The sequence below is a fragment of the Bos indicus x Bos taurus genome, chromosome 5, assembly GCF_003369695.1.
Source record: "Bos indicus x Bos taurus breed Angus x Brahman F1 hybrid chromosome 5, Bos_hybrid_MaternalHap_v2.0, whole genome shotgun sequence".
Taxonomy (NCBI): Eukaryota; Metazoa; Chordata; class Mammalia; order Artiodactyla; family Bovidae; genus Bos; species Bos indicus x Bos taurus.
The window spans coordinates 13,249,580-13,266,623 of record NC_040080.1 but is presented as its reverse complement, the minus strand read 5'-3'; the positions used below and the strand labels follow the sequence as shown (position 1 = coordinate 13,266,623).

At 52.1% G+C, this 17,044-nt stretch overlaps 1 protein-coding gene across 4 annotated transcripts in view; it reads right to left on the bottom strand.

Annotated features, from left to right (window-relative positions):
- The window catches only part of TEAD4 (TEA domain transcription factor 4), a 66,494-nt gene that overhangs the window by 27,063 nt on the left and 22,387 nt on the right, over positions 1-17,044 (bottom strand). For 3 of the 4 annotated variants that reach the window (XM_027541039.1, XM_027541036.1, XM_027541037.1), the window contains one exon: positions 9,719-9,973. The exons of the other annotated variant lie outside the window; for it this stretch is intronic. In XM_027541039.1, the coding sequence (XP_027396840.1) occupies positions 9,719-9,973 (255 nt within the window). The remainder of the gene's footprint in view (positions 1-9,718; positions 9,974-17,044) is intronic. 4 annotated transcript variants of the gene reach the window in all.

Sequence of the window (17,044 nt, the reverse complement as noted above, 5' to 3'; positions counted from 1 at the left end):
GTGGCCCCAGGGGTCCTGTGTAGCCTAAGTGAGAAGAAACTAAGGCCCAGAGAGGGGACGTGATTTATTCAAAGTCACATGGTTTATTACTGACCCAGGGCCATGGAACATCCGTTTTCTAAGGCCACACCCAGGGCTTCACAATGGCTCCTTTTCCCCACGGATGGTCTGGGAGTTGCCCAAGACCATTCTACTCCACCTCTCTGAACCAGTTCCCCCACCACCACCCCAGGCCTCTGCGTGAAGTAAGTCCTTAGTGATGGCTCACTGTCCCTTGCCCTGACCCTGCCCAGGTCCTGCAGGGACAGCCAACTATTTGGACCAAGAGCCCGGCCCGCTGCTTACACTCTCTCCTGGACAGTGGCCCCCAGAGGTGTGGGAGCCAACGTGCCTGAGCTTATGGGAAGCCAGGAGGACCCCGGAGCCTGGGCAGCAGAGGGAGACAGGGAGTGTGCAGAGCTGCGAAGCCACAGAGAAGGCAGCGGAGAAAAGCAACGGCAGAGGGAATGTAGTAGGAATCCAGATGAGCTGGTGGGAAGACAAGAGACCTGCACCCTGTCCCAGCTCTGCCCCCAGATGCAAACCCCCTCCAGGGGCTGAGATCACAGACTGGGGCAGCAGGAGGCCAGCTTGGACCACGTGGAGGCCAGCTGGGCAGCTGGGCATTGCAGTCTGGCAGTGACCTTGGCCAACCCCAGAAGAGAGTCTGGGTGGGGCTGGAAAGGACACCCCACCAGAAGGTGGCCCATGTGTCAGAGAACATGTGCCCAAAGCCCCCACCCAGCTCACACCCATGATCCCATCATCCATGGGCGAAGACGGCCATAGGGATTGACCCTCGGGCTAAAGGTGGGCTGCTCCCAATGCAGCGGCCACACCAAGTGACCACCCCCTACTCTGAAGCCCACAGCCGGAGTCACACGTGTTCTGCCAGTCACCCCAGGCTCTTCCTCAGTCACACGTGAGCCACACATGAACCTTTATCCCATTTGCAAATCCTATCTGGGACAGGTCTCTTGTGTGTCTCATCCCCTCCCTGCACCAGGCCTCCCCCGGGCCATAAACATGTTCAAAGTTTATGTCCATTAAGAAAGGTCGGAAAGACAGTTGTTTTTGCTAATATTGATAATACAGTCCTGTTAGAACTAGTTTTCTAGTCAAAGCTATGGTTTTTCCAGGAGTCATGTATGGATGTGAGAGTTGGACCGTAAAGAATGCTACATGCTGAAGAGTTGATGCTTTTGAACTGTAGTGCTGGAGAAGACTCTTGAGAGCCCCTTGGACAGCAAGGAGATCAAACCAGTCCATCATAAAGGAAATCAGTCCTGAGTATGCACTGGAAGGACTGATACTGAAGCTGAAACTCCAATACTTTGGCTACCTGATGTGAAGAACTGGCTCACTGGAAAAACCCTGATGCTTGGAAAGACTGAGGATGGGAGAAGGGGATGACAGAGAATGAGATGGTTGGATGACATCGCCGACTCGATGGACATGAATTTGAGCAAGCTCTGGGAGTTGGTGATGGACAGGGAAGCCTGGCGTGCTGCAGTCCATGGGGTGGCAAAGAGTCGGACACGACTGAGCGACTGAACTGAACTGAAAACTAGTTTTCAAAGTTGAAAAGGGCATGAAGCAAAGGGAGATATTCAGCAGAGTCCTCACAGGGAGGGAGCTCGTTAGAGGAGCTGACATTTCACTCTTGCACGGGGTGGCTGCGGAGGAGGCCAGCCCCTCCCCACCGCCATGCACATGGCCTGGCCTGGGGGCTGCTCTGGCCAGGGGTCAACTGAAGCTATAAACACCTGCAGCTGGAGGAGAAGGCTATTTGTGGAGAAGACACTTTTCAGGCCTGACGTCCGAGCTGTCACCACCATTGTCCCTGGAGGGCTCTGGGACTTCTGGTGAAATCCAACCCCATCTTCAAGGCCACCGCCAGGTGGGCATGCCCACTCCTGCCTCCAGGCCTGGTGCACAGGCTCTGTGGCTCCCTGGGCTCAAGTCATCTGAGCTCCTCCAAGGCAGGGAAGGGGTCCCCCCTCAAGTGCTGCAGCCCACGTTGTTCACTGGGCACCTCTAGGCCCGGCAGTGACACCAAAGACCGTGCCTTCTTTCAACAAGAGCGTGAAAAGGTGCTGAACATCGTTAACCTTAGGGAAATGCAAATGAAACCATGAAATACCACCTCACACCTGCTAGAATGGCTATTGGGGAAAAACGAAAAATAAGTATTGCCAAGGATGTGAAGAAATTGAAACACTTGTACATTGCTGGTAGAATGTAAACTGGTGCAGCCACTGTGGGAGATAGTCTGGTAGCTCCTCAAAAAGTTAAACAATCAGCATACGATCCAGCAATTCCATCTCTAGGTACACACCCCGAATAACTGAAAGTGGGTCTTAAAGAGCTATCTGTACACCCATGTGTACACTATTCACAATATCCGGAAGGCAGAAATACCCACACAGAAATTAATAGCTTAAATGGATCAATAAGATGTGGTCCAGCCATACAATGGAATTCAATGGAATTATTCAGCAATTAAAAAAAAAAAAAAAGAACGAAGTTCTGACCCAGGCTGCAACATGGATGAACCTTGAAGGTACTGTCCTGAAAGAAATACGTGAGACACAGAAAGGCAAGGACTGTATGATTCACTCACTACTGTGAGGTACCCAAAATGTTGTTGCTATTGTTTAGTCACTAGGTCATGTCCAACTTGCAACTCCGTAGACAGGCTTCCCTGTCCTTCATTATCTCTTGGAGTTTGCTCAAACTCATGTCCATTGAGTCAGTGATGCCATCCAACCATCTTATCTCTATGTCACCCCCTTCTCCTCCTGCCCTCAATCTTTCCCAGCATCAGGGTCTTTTCTAATAAGTTGGCTCTTTGCATCAGGCAGCGAAAGTATTGGAGCTTCAGGTTCAGCGTCAGTCCTTCCAATGAATATTCAGGGTGGGTTTCCTTTAGGATTGACAAGTTTGATGTCTTTGCTGTCCAAGGGACTCTCAAGAGTCTTCTCCAGCACCACAGTTTGAAAGCATCAATTCTTCAGCACTCAGCTCTCTTTATGGTCCAACTCTCGCATCCACACCTGACTACTGGGAAAACCATAGCTTTGACTCTGCAGATCTTGGTTGGCAAAGTGATAGCTCTGTTTTTAATACACTGCCTAGGTTTGTCATAGCTGTACCCAGAATAGGCAAATTCATCAGGACAGAAAAGAGATTAAAGGCCATCAGGGCCTGGGGGGAGGGAGGAACGGGAGTTACTATTTAATGGGTACAGTTTCTGTTGGGAAGAAGGAAAAAGTTCTGGAGATGTCCGTGAGGTTGGTTGCCTGACACCGTGCATGTGCTTAATGCCGCTGAGCTACGCACTTAAAAAGGGTCAGAATGGTACATGTTAAGTTCTGTGTATTTTCCCACAATAAAATATATGATAAGTTGGCTGTTCACATGAGTAATGTGAGTATATGTGTAATATATGAGCAATAAAATGAAAATATATGAGTAATAAATAAAACTAACCCCCCCAAAGGTAGTATTATTACTCTCCCCATTTCTCAAATAGGGAAACTGAAGCTGAGGAGAGGCCCCTGGACAGAGTGGATGTGGGCAGAGGTGCCCATCGTCAAGCCTCCAGACACAGGAGGCCAAGGCCCCAGGCCGGATGAGGGAGACGCACCGCACAGGGCGGCGGAGGGTCCAAGATCACAAGGATGCGGGCAGAAGTGGACTGAGGCCTCCTGACCTGTGCCGTCCCTGCAGTGACCAGAGCCCCACCCAGGTCCAGCCCGTGCTCTGCCTCTTGCAAGCTAGTGATTCACCTCTTATGAGGGCTTCCCAGGTGGCGCTAATAGTAAAGAACCCGCCCGCCAATGCAGGAGACCTACGAGACGCAGGTTCATCCCTGAGTGGGTAAGATGCCCTGGAGGAGGGCATGGTCACCCACTCCAGTATTCTTACCTGGAGAATCCCATGGACAGAGGAGCCTGGTGAGTCTCAAAGAGTCAGACACAGCTAAAGCAACTTAGCATGCATGCATCTCAGATGGGCCCGGATCACAGTGCTTTGCCCAGATCCCCAGGGGAACCCCCAAACCCACACGGCTAGTCTCCACCTCTGGGCCAAGGATCACTCCCTTCAGCCCTCCTCCACCCAGCCAAGCTCCACTTCCTCCCAGAAAGCTCCCAAGGTAAGCCAGCCCCAGGCTGACTCCTCTACCCAACATAAGTGCCATCCATTTTCTTTAAAAAGATGTTCCTCCAGCATCTCCCCCAACCATGAAGCTGGAGAGAACAGAGACCATGGCCCCAGCCCGGCCTCGTCCTGGATAAGAGGCAGGTGCTGGATAAGAACCACCCGACAGCTAACAGGCCACAAGGCACCCAGGGAGACCCGGGAGAAAGAGGGGTGGGGGGGAGGGCAGACACTTGGGAGATTCAGAGCAGAGTCCAAGAAGGCAAGGGGCCTGCTGGGCACAGAGAAGGAAGGACAGGAGCAAGACAGCAGCAGAGGGAGAGTGAGGCCACTGGGGCCAGACTCACCTCCCGCCACCTGCCCACAGGGCCAGAGCCAGGCTGGGCAAGGAGGTCAGAGTGACCAGCAGCGCCAGGGTGAGGGTCACACCATGACGGGGCAAAAACAAAGGCTGCTGTGAGCTGGGGAAGGGGAGCCCCGGCCCAGGGGAGGCTTGGCATAGACAGGTCCCTGCACCCAAGTGTCACCTGCATGTCTGTCTGACCCTAATCGGTAGCCCTGCTCTGGGTGTGCGGTGGGCTGGGCTGGGGGCAGGCCTGAACCCCCATCCTCAGAGACTCCAAGTCTCGGATATTCCTCTGGGCATTTTGCTCTTCCTGCCTGAGAAGTCAGCTGCTCACCTGGAAGCGAGGTTGAGGCCTCTGGATGCAGGGTCGGGGGTTAGCGGGGGAGGGGAGGAGCCCTCCAGGGTGCCCAGGGCTCAGGTCGGGCGGGGGCACAGAGGGTGGCAAGAGTGGGTCCAGGAGCCAAAGAGGGTGGTGAGCAGCCCGAGGTCTGAGTCAGCTTGGCAGCAGATCCCTCTCCCCCTCCCCCTGGGCCTGGGGCCCATCCCACGCCCAGGCCTGAGCTCAGAGTTATATATACCCCCCAGCTGGGCCACTCGCTTGGGCAGAGAGCCCTGTCCACTCCCCGGTGAGGCCCCGCCTTGGCTCAGCCCCCGCGCCTGTAAGAGGAGACGGAGAGCTGGGAGAAGCCAGCGTCTGGGCCCCGGGCAGGATGTGTACCCGAGGAGGACAGGTGCTGTGGGGGCTGGGTCGGTCACCAGACTCTGCAGGGAGGGGTGAAGGCCCCCCCTCCGGTCCCCCTGCCCAGAGCCTGACCCACCTGAGCCAGGGCCAAGCGGGAGCTGAACTGGCTTCAAAGAGCTCACCGGGGCCACTTGGGATGACAGGGAGTGCTGAGCAACCCCCCTCAGCCCCCACTTACTACCTGAGCGACTCGGGGACTCAGCCTCTGAGCTTCTCTCTCTGCATCTACAGAGGCTGTAACCCCTCCCTACTCACCCCTCCCCACCAAAGACGGTCGCGATGAGACTCTGGCCTCCTAGGCCCATCTCCTCTCTTCCTCCTCCTGGATGGCCCCCCCACCCCTCTCTTGCTCCTCCTGGGTGACCCCCCCACCCTCAGCCCCTCTCTATCTCTGGGCACACGGGAAGGAGGGCCACCAAGGACTCCAGCAAGACCCGCACTGTGGGCCAGATGCCGCCTTCACCTCTCTTCCCCCACCCATCGGCTGCCCTCCTGCCAAAGAGAATTCCACCCCCGGGCCTGCCGAAAGTGTGCCTGCCTTTCCCAAACCCTGCCTCAGTCGCATTGCCAGGGGACTAAGCTCAAGTCCCCCAACCCCCACATCTCTCTACGTGAATACAGATAGAAATAGCCACCCATAACGACTGTCAGTCTGGTCGAGGCTATGGTTTTTCCAGTGGTCATGTATGGATGTTAGAGTTGGACTATAAAGAAAGCTGAGCACTAAAGAATTGATGCTTTTGAACTGTGGTGTTGGAGAAGACTCTTGAGAATCCCTTGGACTGCAAGGAGATCCAACCAGTCCGTCCTAAAGGAAATCAGTCCTGAATATTCATTGGAAGGACTGATGCTGAAGCTGAAACTCCAATATTTTGGCCACCTGATGTGAAGAACTGACTCATTTGAAAAGACACTGATGCTGGGAAGGATTGAGGGCAGGAGGAGAAAGGGGATGACAGAGGATAAGATGGTTGGATGGCATCACCAACTCAATGGAGTTGAGTTTGGGTAAACTCCAGGAGTTGGTGATGGATGGGAAGCCTGGCGTGCTTCCGAACGGAAGTGAACGACTGAAAAAAATGAAGCGTTTACCCAAACGTCCATCAACTGAGTAAACAGCTATGCACTACGGGGTCCATCCATATGACAGAACGTGACTCAGTCTTCAAAAGGAAGGAGGTTCTGACACCCACTACATATGACGTGGAGGAATCTTGAGGACACGACGGTCACTGAAACAAGCCGGACACAGGAAGACAAGCACTGTGTGATCCCACTTACGTGAGGGCCATAGAGGAGTCACAGCCACCGAGGCAGAAAGTGGATGGCAGGTACCAGCGGCCAGGGGCTGGGGGTGGGGGGGAGTGGCAGGTGAGTGTTCAAGGAGGACAGAGTTTCAGTCTGGGAGGATGAGAAAATTCTAGAGATGGATGGTGGGGATGGTCACACACCGTGTGAATGTACTTAATTTCACTGAACTGCATGCTGAAAAATGGTTATAACCGTCAATTTGATGTTCCATATACTTTACCACGATACACAAAGGAACAGCCGGTCCACAGCGGCCCTCAAACACTGTCCGCTGGCTCTCCACGGTTTGCAGTCCCTTGGGGTCTTCCCCACATGGCAGTGACCTCAGCTTCCTCCCCACGCTGAGCGCCTCTGCCCGCCTGTGTTTGCCAAGCCCTCTGTCCCTTGAAAGCAGGAAGAGGAATCCTGCCAGGTGCCCAAGAACCCATCACAGTCCCACCAGGGACCTGCCAGCTCTGCAGCCACCCACCTGCCCCTCCCTGCACGCCCTGCCCTCTTCTCACCCTCATCCCTCAGCTCGTGACCCGCAGGCACCCCACTCTCCACCTGAGCAGCGGGAAGCACCCCGGCTACCAGAGACACTTCCTCCCCAGCTCCGTGGGCAAAGCCTCCATGAAGCAGCCCCACCTGGACCACGGATGCTCCACGCACAGTGCTGCCTCCTCCACGGAGCCTCTGCAGGGACCAGAAGTGAGAAGCAGCCACCAGAACAGAGGTCAGGCAGGGCGGCCCAGCGGCTGACACAGGGCCTGAGTAGAGCCACGGCGGAGGGGCCAGTGAGGAGGGATGAGCAGCTTTAACCGCTGACCGAGGAGCACACCCGGGGTCCAGAAAGGACCTTGCTTCCCCAACAAGCAGGGGAGAAGGAGTCCTTTGTCCTCACAGGTGAGGTGCAGGTGAAGGGTAAAGGAGGTAGGGCTGTGTGGCTCCGCGGCACCCCGGGCCAGTGAGCCAGAGGCTTTGGGTTTGGTCACTTGAATTGAGTTGAACAGTATCCCCCCAACATTCATGTCCACCCAGAGCCTCAGCACATGACCTCATCAAGAAGCAGGGTCTTGACAGACATAATTAGTTAAGATGAGGGCATATTGAATATAGGGCTTCCCTGGGGGCTCAGTGGTAAAGAATCCACCTGCCAATGCAGGAGACACAGAAGACGCAGGTTTGATCCCTGGGTCAGGAAGATCCCCTGGAGGAGGAGATGGCAACCCACTCCAGTATTCTTGCCTGGGAAATCCCATGGGCAGAGGAGTCTGGGCACATATTGGATTAAGGTGGGCCCCCGATGTCTGGTGTCCTGATAAGAGGAGAACAAACAGAGTTTCGGAGAGGACAGCCATGTGACAACAGGGTCAGAGACGAGAGTGATGTGGCCACAAGCCAAGGGCACCAGGGCTGCCAGCTGCCACCAGAAGCCAGGAGGGAGGCACAGAACACATCCAACCCCACAGACCCCCTTGGGTTCAGACTTCTGGCCTCCTGACCCTCCAGAGGATACATTTCTTTGTCTAAGGCACCCCTTAAATTTGTGGCGATTTCTTACAGCAGGCCTAGGAGATGAGTTGAGTCAGCCCCCAAGGCCCCCTCACAGTTGATGAAGCATCTGTGCTGGGGGGAGGGCATCTGGCTTGGAGCCATCTCATTCAGGGCAGAGGGCGACCCTGGGAGCAGCACCCTGAAGCACCTCCTTTCCTGGGAATCACAGCACGGGAGCTGGAAGGCTTCTGTCAGTCACAGAGACTCCCTTGCCTGCCCAAGACCCATGTCTCAAGCTGGGTGTCCTGGGGGAGTTTCCAATGGCTGAGCTGAGCCTCCCAACAGCTGTTACTATTTGCTCTGCTTCCCCAAAGCCTTCCTTCAAGGCTATGGTTTTTCCAGTAGTCATGGATGGATGTGAGAGTTGGACTATAAAGAAAGCTGAGTGCCGAAGAATTGATGCTTTTGAACTGTGGTGTTGAAGAAGACTCTTGAGAGTCCCTTGGACTGCAAGGAGATCCAACCAGTCCATCCTAAAGGAAATCAGTCCTGAATATTCATTGGAAGGACTGATGCTGAAGCTGAAACTCCAATAGTTTGGCCACATGATGGGAAGAGCTGACTCATTTGAAAAGACCCTGATGCTGGGAAAGACTGAAGGTGGGAGGAGAAGGGGACAACAGAGGATGAGGATGGTTGATGGCATCACTGACTCGATGGGCATGAGTCTGAGCGAGCTCCAGGAGCTGATGATGGACAAGGAGGCCTGGTGTGCTGCAGTCCATGGGGTCACAAAGAGTCGGACACGACTGAGCAACTGAACTGAACTGAACTTGCTTCCCCAGATACCGTATCTCCCACCCAAAAATCAACACAGAGCCTGGATGGGAGCGGAGTTTGGGGAGAATGGATACATGTATATGTACGGCTGAGTCACTATGCTGTGCACTGAAACCATCACAACAGTGTTAATCAGCTATACGCCAATCTAACATGAAAAGTTTAAAAAACAAAACACAGTCACAGAAGGCAACACAGCCCCAGGCGAATGGCTCAGTCCACCGGCTGCTGGACACTGAGCATGTTCATGTTCCCAATCTTAATGGCTCAGGAAGACCTAGCCTTCCTGATCACTGTCCTCTCTGGGGACACTCCATCTTCCCCGTTACATGTATGCTCACCATCCCCACCACCCTCATCTAGCAGGGCAAAGATCTGCCCCACCCTACCTGGTACACAACAGACTCCTGCCTGGGGGAGGGAGGGAGGGAGAAGATGAGCAAGGACATCTTCCTAACACCCTTCACAGTCAAGGTGGGAAGCTAGGAGAAGATTAGGCATTTGCCTGGGGGATGGCGGGAGGGATTTTCCCAGCCTGCCCTGGGGGGATGTTCTGCCACTTTTCCAAGTCTTCCCCTACCACCTTCTTACCAACCTCCACATCCATCCAAGGGCACCTCCTCCAAGATCCTCCCATCCCTTGGAAGTCCAGACAGAATAAAGCAGTGTCCACCTGGGAGGAGTCCCAGGAAGTCACATCCCTCCATCACTTGGTGGGAACCTGGTTGCTGTGCTGAAACAATTTCCGGGACTGGACCCTGAACGGGGGTACGGCTGCCCAGACCCAACAGCCTCCTTACCATACATCTTGCCTTCATCCGACAGGATGATCTTGCGCCGACCGCAGGGTGGGTAGATGGCCAGGGCCTCCTGGAAGCTCTGCTCAATGTCAGGGCTCCACACGCCCTCCGCGTCATTGTCGATGGGCTTGTCCAAGGCCTGGCTGCCCCCAGAGACGTTGCTCCCCTCGGGGGAGTTGGGAGAGCCCCACTCGTTGGAGGTAATGGTGCCGGCCTTGCCCTCCAAGGCTCCGCTTGGAGGAGCGCCCGTTGGACCTGTTTGGGCAGAAACCACCAGGGCATCAGTGGACAAATGTGTGGATGAGGGGCGGGACACCCAGGGAGCGCCACCTCACACAGCTCAGGAGATGGAAGAAAAAGGCCAGGGACGCCAGGGAACAGAGTGAGGCAGAAGGTCTGGGGGGTCAAGGGCAGGTCATCTTCAGTCCATCACCCTCAGCTTCCCACCTTGTGAGAGCTCAATGACCGGGCCCTGATTGTGGCTCTAAGACCCAAGATGGCACCGGGAGGTCAAAAATGAAGACCAAGTATCCGGGTTGTTCTATGTTAAACCACAAAGGGGCAAAAGAATGCAAAATATTGTGCACTTTTGGCGGGAACGTAGAGTAGTACAACAGCTAGGGAAAACAGTACAGATGTCCCTAAAAAAATCGGACTGCCATATGGTCCAGCAATTCCACTTCTGCATATACACCCAAAAGAACTGAAAGCAATATCTCGAAGACATAGCAGCATTATTCACAATAGCCAAGAGGCAGAAGCAACCCAAGTGTCCATGGATGGATGGATGGATAAGCAGAACATGGTGTCTATATATTATACAGTAGAGGTGAACCTTGACACTTTATCCTAAGTGAGGTAAGCCAGTCACTAAAGACAAATACACTGTGATTCCACTTTTATGATGTCTGAGAGCAACCGAAGTCATAGAGACAGACAGAATGGTGGTCATCCTGGGGCTGGAGTGGGGAGTAGGTAGGGAGTTGCTGGGTACAGAGTTTCCGTTTTGCAAGATGAAAAAGTTCTGGAGATCTGCTGCTGAACAACAAAAATGTATGAATATACATTTTTTTTTCCTGGTTTTAAGTTTACCTTTTATTTTAAAAATTTTTATGGCAGTACAGTTGATTTACAATGTTGTGTTAATTTCAGGTGTACAGCCAAGTGTTTCAGTTATACGTATATCCACTTATGAATATACTTTGACATGACTCAACTGTATCCTGCAAAACGGTTAAGATGATTAATTTTATGTGTCTTTTTAACCATAATTAAAACATGAAATTAAAAGAAGCATGCAAAATAAAATGCAGGTCACCATTCTCCTACTGCATCCCAGCTCAGGCTGCTTTTAGAGGAAGAGTCTAACCCTGGCAGATTCTCAGGTGTTAGGGCTTCCCTGGTAGCAGTCAGTAAAGAATCCCCCTGCACTGCAGGAGACCCGGGTTCAATCCCTGGGTCAGGAAGATCCCCTGGAGAAGGAAATGGCAACCCACTCCAGTATTCTTGCCTGGGAAATCCCATAGACAGAGGACCCTGGGGGTTACAGTCCATGGGGTCGCAAAGAGTCAGACATGACTAAACAGCAGCAGCAGCAGCAGCACACACTAATAATCTTAAGGCAGGTTTTGGATTATAAAAACCAGGTGGACACCATTTACCTCCCAAAGCCCAAAATCCGTGGAATTTTCCGGGCAACAGTACTGGAGTGGGGTGCCATTGCCTTCTCCGGAGAACAGTATGGAGGGTCCTTAAAAAACAAAAACTAGACCTACCATATGACCCAGTGATCCCACTCCTGGGCATCTACCCAGAGAAAACCATGATTCAAAAAGATACATGCATCCCAATGTTCACTGCAGCGCTATTTACAACAGTCAGGACAGGCAAGCAACCTAAGTGTCCATCAGCAGAGGAATGGATGAAGATGTGGTACATATATGCAACAGAGTATTACTCAGCCATAAAAAGGAATGAAATTGTGTCATTTGCAGAGATGTGGTTGAACCTGGAGACTCTCATACAGAGTGAAGTCAGTCAGAAAGAGAAAAACAAATATCATATATTAATGTATATATGTGGAATCTTGAAAAATGGTATAGATGATCTGATTTGCAAAGCAGAAACAGGGACACAGACATAGAGAACAAACATTTGGGACGCCAAAGGGAAAAGGGGGTGTGTGGGATGAATTGGGAGATTGGGATTTGCATATATTGATAATATATATAAAATAGATAGCTAACAAGAACGTACTGTATAGCACAGGGAACTCGGTGCCCTGTGGTGACTTAAATGAGAAGGAAATCCAAAATAGAGAGAATATATGTATATGCATTGAGAAGGCAGTGGCACCCCACTCCAGTACTCTTGCCTGGCAAATCCCATGGGCAGAGGAGCCTGGTAGGCTGCAGTCCATGGAGTCGCTAGGAGTCGGACACGACTGAGCGACTTCACTTTCACTTTTCACTTTCATGCATTGGAGAAGGAAATGGCAACCCACTCCAGTGTTCTTGCCTGGAGAATCCCAGGGACGGGGGAGCCTGGTGGGCTGCACACGACTGAAGCGACTTAGCAGCAGCAGCAGCATGTATATGCATGGTTGACTCACTTTGCTGTACAGCAGAACCTGACACAGTGTTATAACGCGATTATACTCCAATTTTTTTTTTTTAAGTTTCCCTCAAAGTGTGTCTGAGGGTGTCACAATAATACTGGAATGGGTTGCCATTTCCTCCTCCAGGGGATCCTCCTGACCAGGGATTAAACTCACATCTCCTGCACTGGCAGGTGGATTCTTTACTCCTGAGCCATCAGGGAAGCCCAGTAATGAAGCCACTGAGTGGTTGTAACTCAATCCTCGGAGAAAAGGTAGACTATTCATAAAATACGACAAGGAAGATGGTCTGTCTTGGCCTAAGCCCTAGGTATAAAAAAGAATCGTCTTTCCTCAGAATTTGCAGCCAAAGTTCTGCCCTTAAGTGGATTTGAGATCTGAACTTTATATTACAGGAAGCTCTAGTCAATTCACAAAAATAAACAGTGACCCCAGGCTAATAATCTCTAAGTAGACAATCTTAACTTAGACTGCTGAGATCCAAAGCCTAGCTAAAGAATCTCAAAATCCAAAATGACAAATGTAAGAGGAAACGATCTCAGAGCTTCTGAGTGTGGTGACCATGTGAAGAGGTGGGGAGAGGGGCTGCCCACAGAAAGGGCATGGAAGCTTGCTTCCTTCCCCAAGCCACGTCATATGCATCCCTTGCATCTGCTGTTCCTGAGTTACACCCTTTTATAGCAAACTGGTAGGCTGGTAAGTGAAATGTTTCTCTGAGTTCTGAGAACCACGCTAGCAAGTGATTTGAACCCAAGGAGGTGGGGGTCTCTGGAACCTCCAATCTATATGCGTGCGTGCTCAGTTGCTTCAGTCGTGTCCGACTCTTTGTGACCCCATGGACTGTAGCCCACTAGGCTCCTCTGTCCGTGGAATTCTCCAGGCAAGAATATTGGAGTGGGTTGTCATGTCCTCCTCTGGGGGATCTTCCCAACCCAGGGATCGAACCCGTGTTTCCTGCATCTCCTGCATTGCAGGTGGATTCTTTACCACTGAGCCACCAGGGAAGCTCCCCAGTCTGTCTATAGTTGGTGATAACCCGAACTTGCAGGGTGAGGGCCGTCTTGTGGGACTGAGGCTTTAGCCTGTAGGATCCCATACTATTTCCAGATAGATAATGTTAGAACTGAGTTGAATTGTAGGGTACTCAGCTGGTGTCGAACACTTGCTGGCTGGTGAGTGGAAAAACACCTAGTCACAGATTGGACTTGGTGACCAGAACTTTTAATGATTAAACACTAAAACTATTACATTTAAAGTCAGAAATAAGATAAAGAATGCTCACTTTCAACACTGAACACTCAACACTGTAACAGAAGTCCTAGCCAACACAGTAGAACAAAAGAGCTCTGCAGGTTGGAAAGGAAGAAGTAAAATTGTCATTATGCTTAGGAATTATGATAGAACATAGAACACTGAAAAGAAACAAATCATTAAAAAAGCTTCTGAGTTCAACAATACCAACATAACAAAATCAATTCCATTTTTATTCCAGAAATAAGAAATTTGATAACGCAATTTTTTAAAATATCCTGTTTAGATACAAAGTCATAATTTTTCAAGTAGTGATAAATCCAACAAAGGAAGAGATCTTTAGAGAAAATGGTAACTGCTTTAAAAGATATCATTTCTGCATGAGACAGGGTGCTCAGGGCCGGTGCACTGGGATGACCCTGAGGGATGGGATGGGGAGGGAGGTGGGAGGGGGGTTCAGGATGGGGGACACATGTACATCCATGGCTGATTCATGTCAATGTATGGCAAAAACCACTACAATACTGTACAGTAATCAGCCTCCAATTAAAATAAATTAATTTTTTAAAAAGACATCATTTCTAAATAAATGGAGAAGAACCTGTATGTTCATGGAAAACAGTATCACCAAGAGGTTGAATCTCTCTGGATAAATTGTAAAATCAATGAAAGTATGACTAAAATCCCACAAGGTTTTCCACAAACTTTAGTTGATTTTCAAGACACATGGAAGCCCAAGACAGTTCTCAAGTCATCTAACCCACTGCCTTCACCTTGGATTAGACCTCCCCATTCAAACCCGAGACTTCCCTGGGTTCTGGCTGCAGAGTGACCACTCACCAATCATCAGACATCTCCAAAGCTCTTCCCTCTCAACGCGTCCAAAGTCATAAGGCTTGAGACTGAATCCCGCTCCTCCGTCTCTCAGGAGATGACCTCACCATCCGCCCCGAGGCCAGCAGCCAAGGAGTGTGCTTTGACTCCCCCTCTCATCTCCCATCAGCAGTTAGTGACCACATCCTGGCTTTCTCTCCCGGAGCCCTACCCCAGAGCTTCAGTTTTGCCAGTGCTCACCTGGACGACTGGGCCAGTCCAATCCGGACCCCATCATCTTTTCATTGCAGCTTCTACAGAACACGTCTGATCACGTGACTCTTCCATTTAAACTCTTTCCCAGGCTCTTAGATAATGAGATTTTACAAGGCCCTTCATCCACTGATTCCGGCTCTCCAGCCATACCTTCTGTCCGTCCACACCATCCTCCCTCTTCTTTGCACCCACCCCAACATGCCAAGCTCTCCCCCTGCACAGGGGCCGAGCTACCTGTGACCTTGCTTCCCACCCCCCGCTTTTCATCCGGCCAATTCTCACCCATCCTTGAGGTCCACCCAAAATCTTCCTTCATTTTTCATTTTTGTTACTGAAGCATCCTTGATTTACAATACTGTGTCAGTGTCAGGGGTACGGCCGTTGCAGGCAAACTCACTTCCCCTCGGAGGATGGTCCTAAGCTCAGTCTCTGTGCTCTGGGCACCCTCAGCCCCAGCTCCCAGGTGCAACTTCCCCCCAACCAACACACCGCACCCCCCCCAGAGGGCAGGGCTCATCGTCTTTCTCTACTAAATCTTCCGCACGCTGCACACACTGGGGCACAGAAGGACGAGCACACGAGTGGCTTTTGGTGCGTGTTTGTGGATTAATGATTTCTCTGTGGAAGGACACAGGGTTCTGTTTAGTGTCAGGAAACACAAGAAAATCTCAGCAACCTCTGGGCCTGGGCACGCCCAAGGGAGGGCTTGAGTATGTATGCAAATCCCTTTGGAGTTTATCCTGGAGGCTGAAAAATGAAAGGATGATGCCTGGGAATCAAGAGTCCCAGGATCTGGCTCCTGTTCTACAAGCCGCTATGACCATGGACAAGTCCCCGTGTTTCCCTGGACCTCAGCCAGCTCACCTGTGAACTGTGCAGGCAGCTCCTCCCTGCCCCAGCAGAGCCTGTGGCTCTTGACCTAATCCCCAGTCTCCAAAGGAAAGAGAAAGTGTCAGTCACTCAGTCATGTCCAACTCTTTGCGACCCCATGGACTGTTGCCTGCCAGGCTCCTCTGTTTGTGGGATTTTCCAGGCAAGAATACTGGAGTGAGTTGCCATTTCCTTCTTCAGGGGATCTTCCCAACCTAAGGGTTGAACCTGGGTCTCTTGCATGGCAGGCAGATTCTTTTACCAACTGAACCACCGGGAAGCCCAGTCTCATTATTAGAAAGATCTCAATAAAAGCTATAAGTTCCCGGTTCTTTGGAAAAGTTCTGAGTAACCAGCATCAGTGGTCCCTAGGAGGGAGCCAGAGTTTGCCTTGGGTGGGGGCAGAACTGGAGGCCTCCGGGGCAGGCCCTGGGGCCAAGTCAGGGATTATTTTTGTTCCTCTGCTGGTGGCACCTGGCCCAGGCTTAACGAGGCCATCTGTCCCCTCCAACTCCTCCTGGCAGGCCCCCGAGGGTCTCTGGGGAGCGCTGGGGGAAGGGCAGGGGGACCCTTCTCCCAGATGCTGCTGGCTCACCTCACTCCACACCCTTCTAGCCGCAGGCAGAGGCTGTGTGGAAGCTCTGTCATGGCCGTGGGCTGAGACAGGGGGAGAGGCCAGGCACCCGGCCTCGTGGGCCAGGAACAGCAGGCCACACAGGGCTGGGAGCAGCTCCATTTTGGTAACGGATCCCAGGTCCAGGACCTCGGGTGACCGCTGCCCGGCTCTCCCCAGGGCGGACCCAGTGCAGGGCCTCGGCAGACCTGCCTTGTGGGGCAGCATCCGGGGCCACCTCCCAGCTTGGGGAAGGAAGGACCTTGGGACCACAGTCCCTGCTCTGCCAGGGGCACACGGGACATCAGGGAAGCTGGAGCACCCTCCTATCATCTCCTAACTTTCTGGCCTCCCAGACACTTGCTGTGTTTAGTGTTCAACCCCAGGAGAAAACCTAGGCATAGCCAGGAGACACAACGCCTTAGATATTCCACATTATTAACTAGCCAGTTTAATTATTATTGGGATTTCCCAGGTGGCTCAGTGGTAAAGAATCTGCCTGCCAAGCGGGAGACGCGGGTTAGATCCCTGGGTCAGGAAGATCCCCTAGAGAAGGGAATGGCAACCCACTCTAGTATTCTTGCCTGGAGAATCAAATAGACAGAGGAGCCTGGTGGGCTACAGTCCATGGGGTTGCAAAGAGTCAGACACGACTGAGCGAGTGAAGAGCAACAGCCGTCCTGGCCCAGACTGGAAATGATGGAGAAGGAAACTTGGGAATTTCATAGGACTTGCCTGGTATCACCCAGAAAGTTAAGGAGAGACCGTTAGGACAGGGTCTGGGGTTCCTTCCCAGTCACGAGGATAGGAGCTCTGGGATCCAGGCTAAAGGTTGCAGCCACACAGGACTCTCGGGAGGGGGTCTGACATCCTGCCCACCGATGCC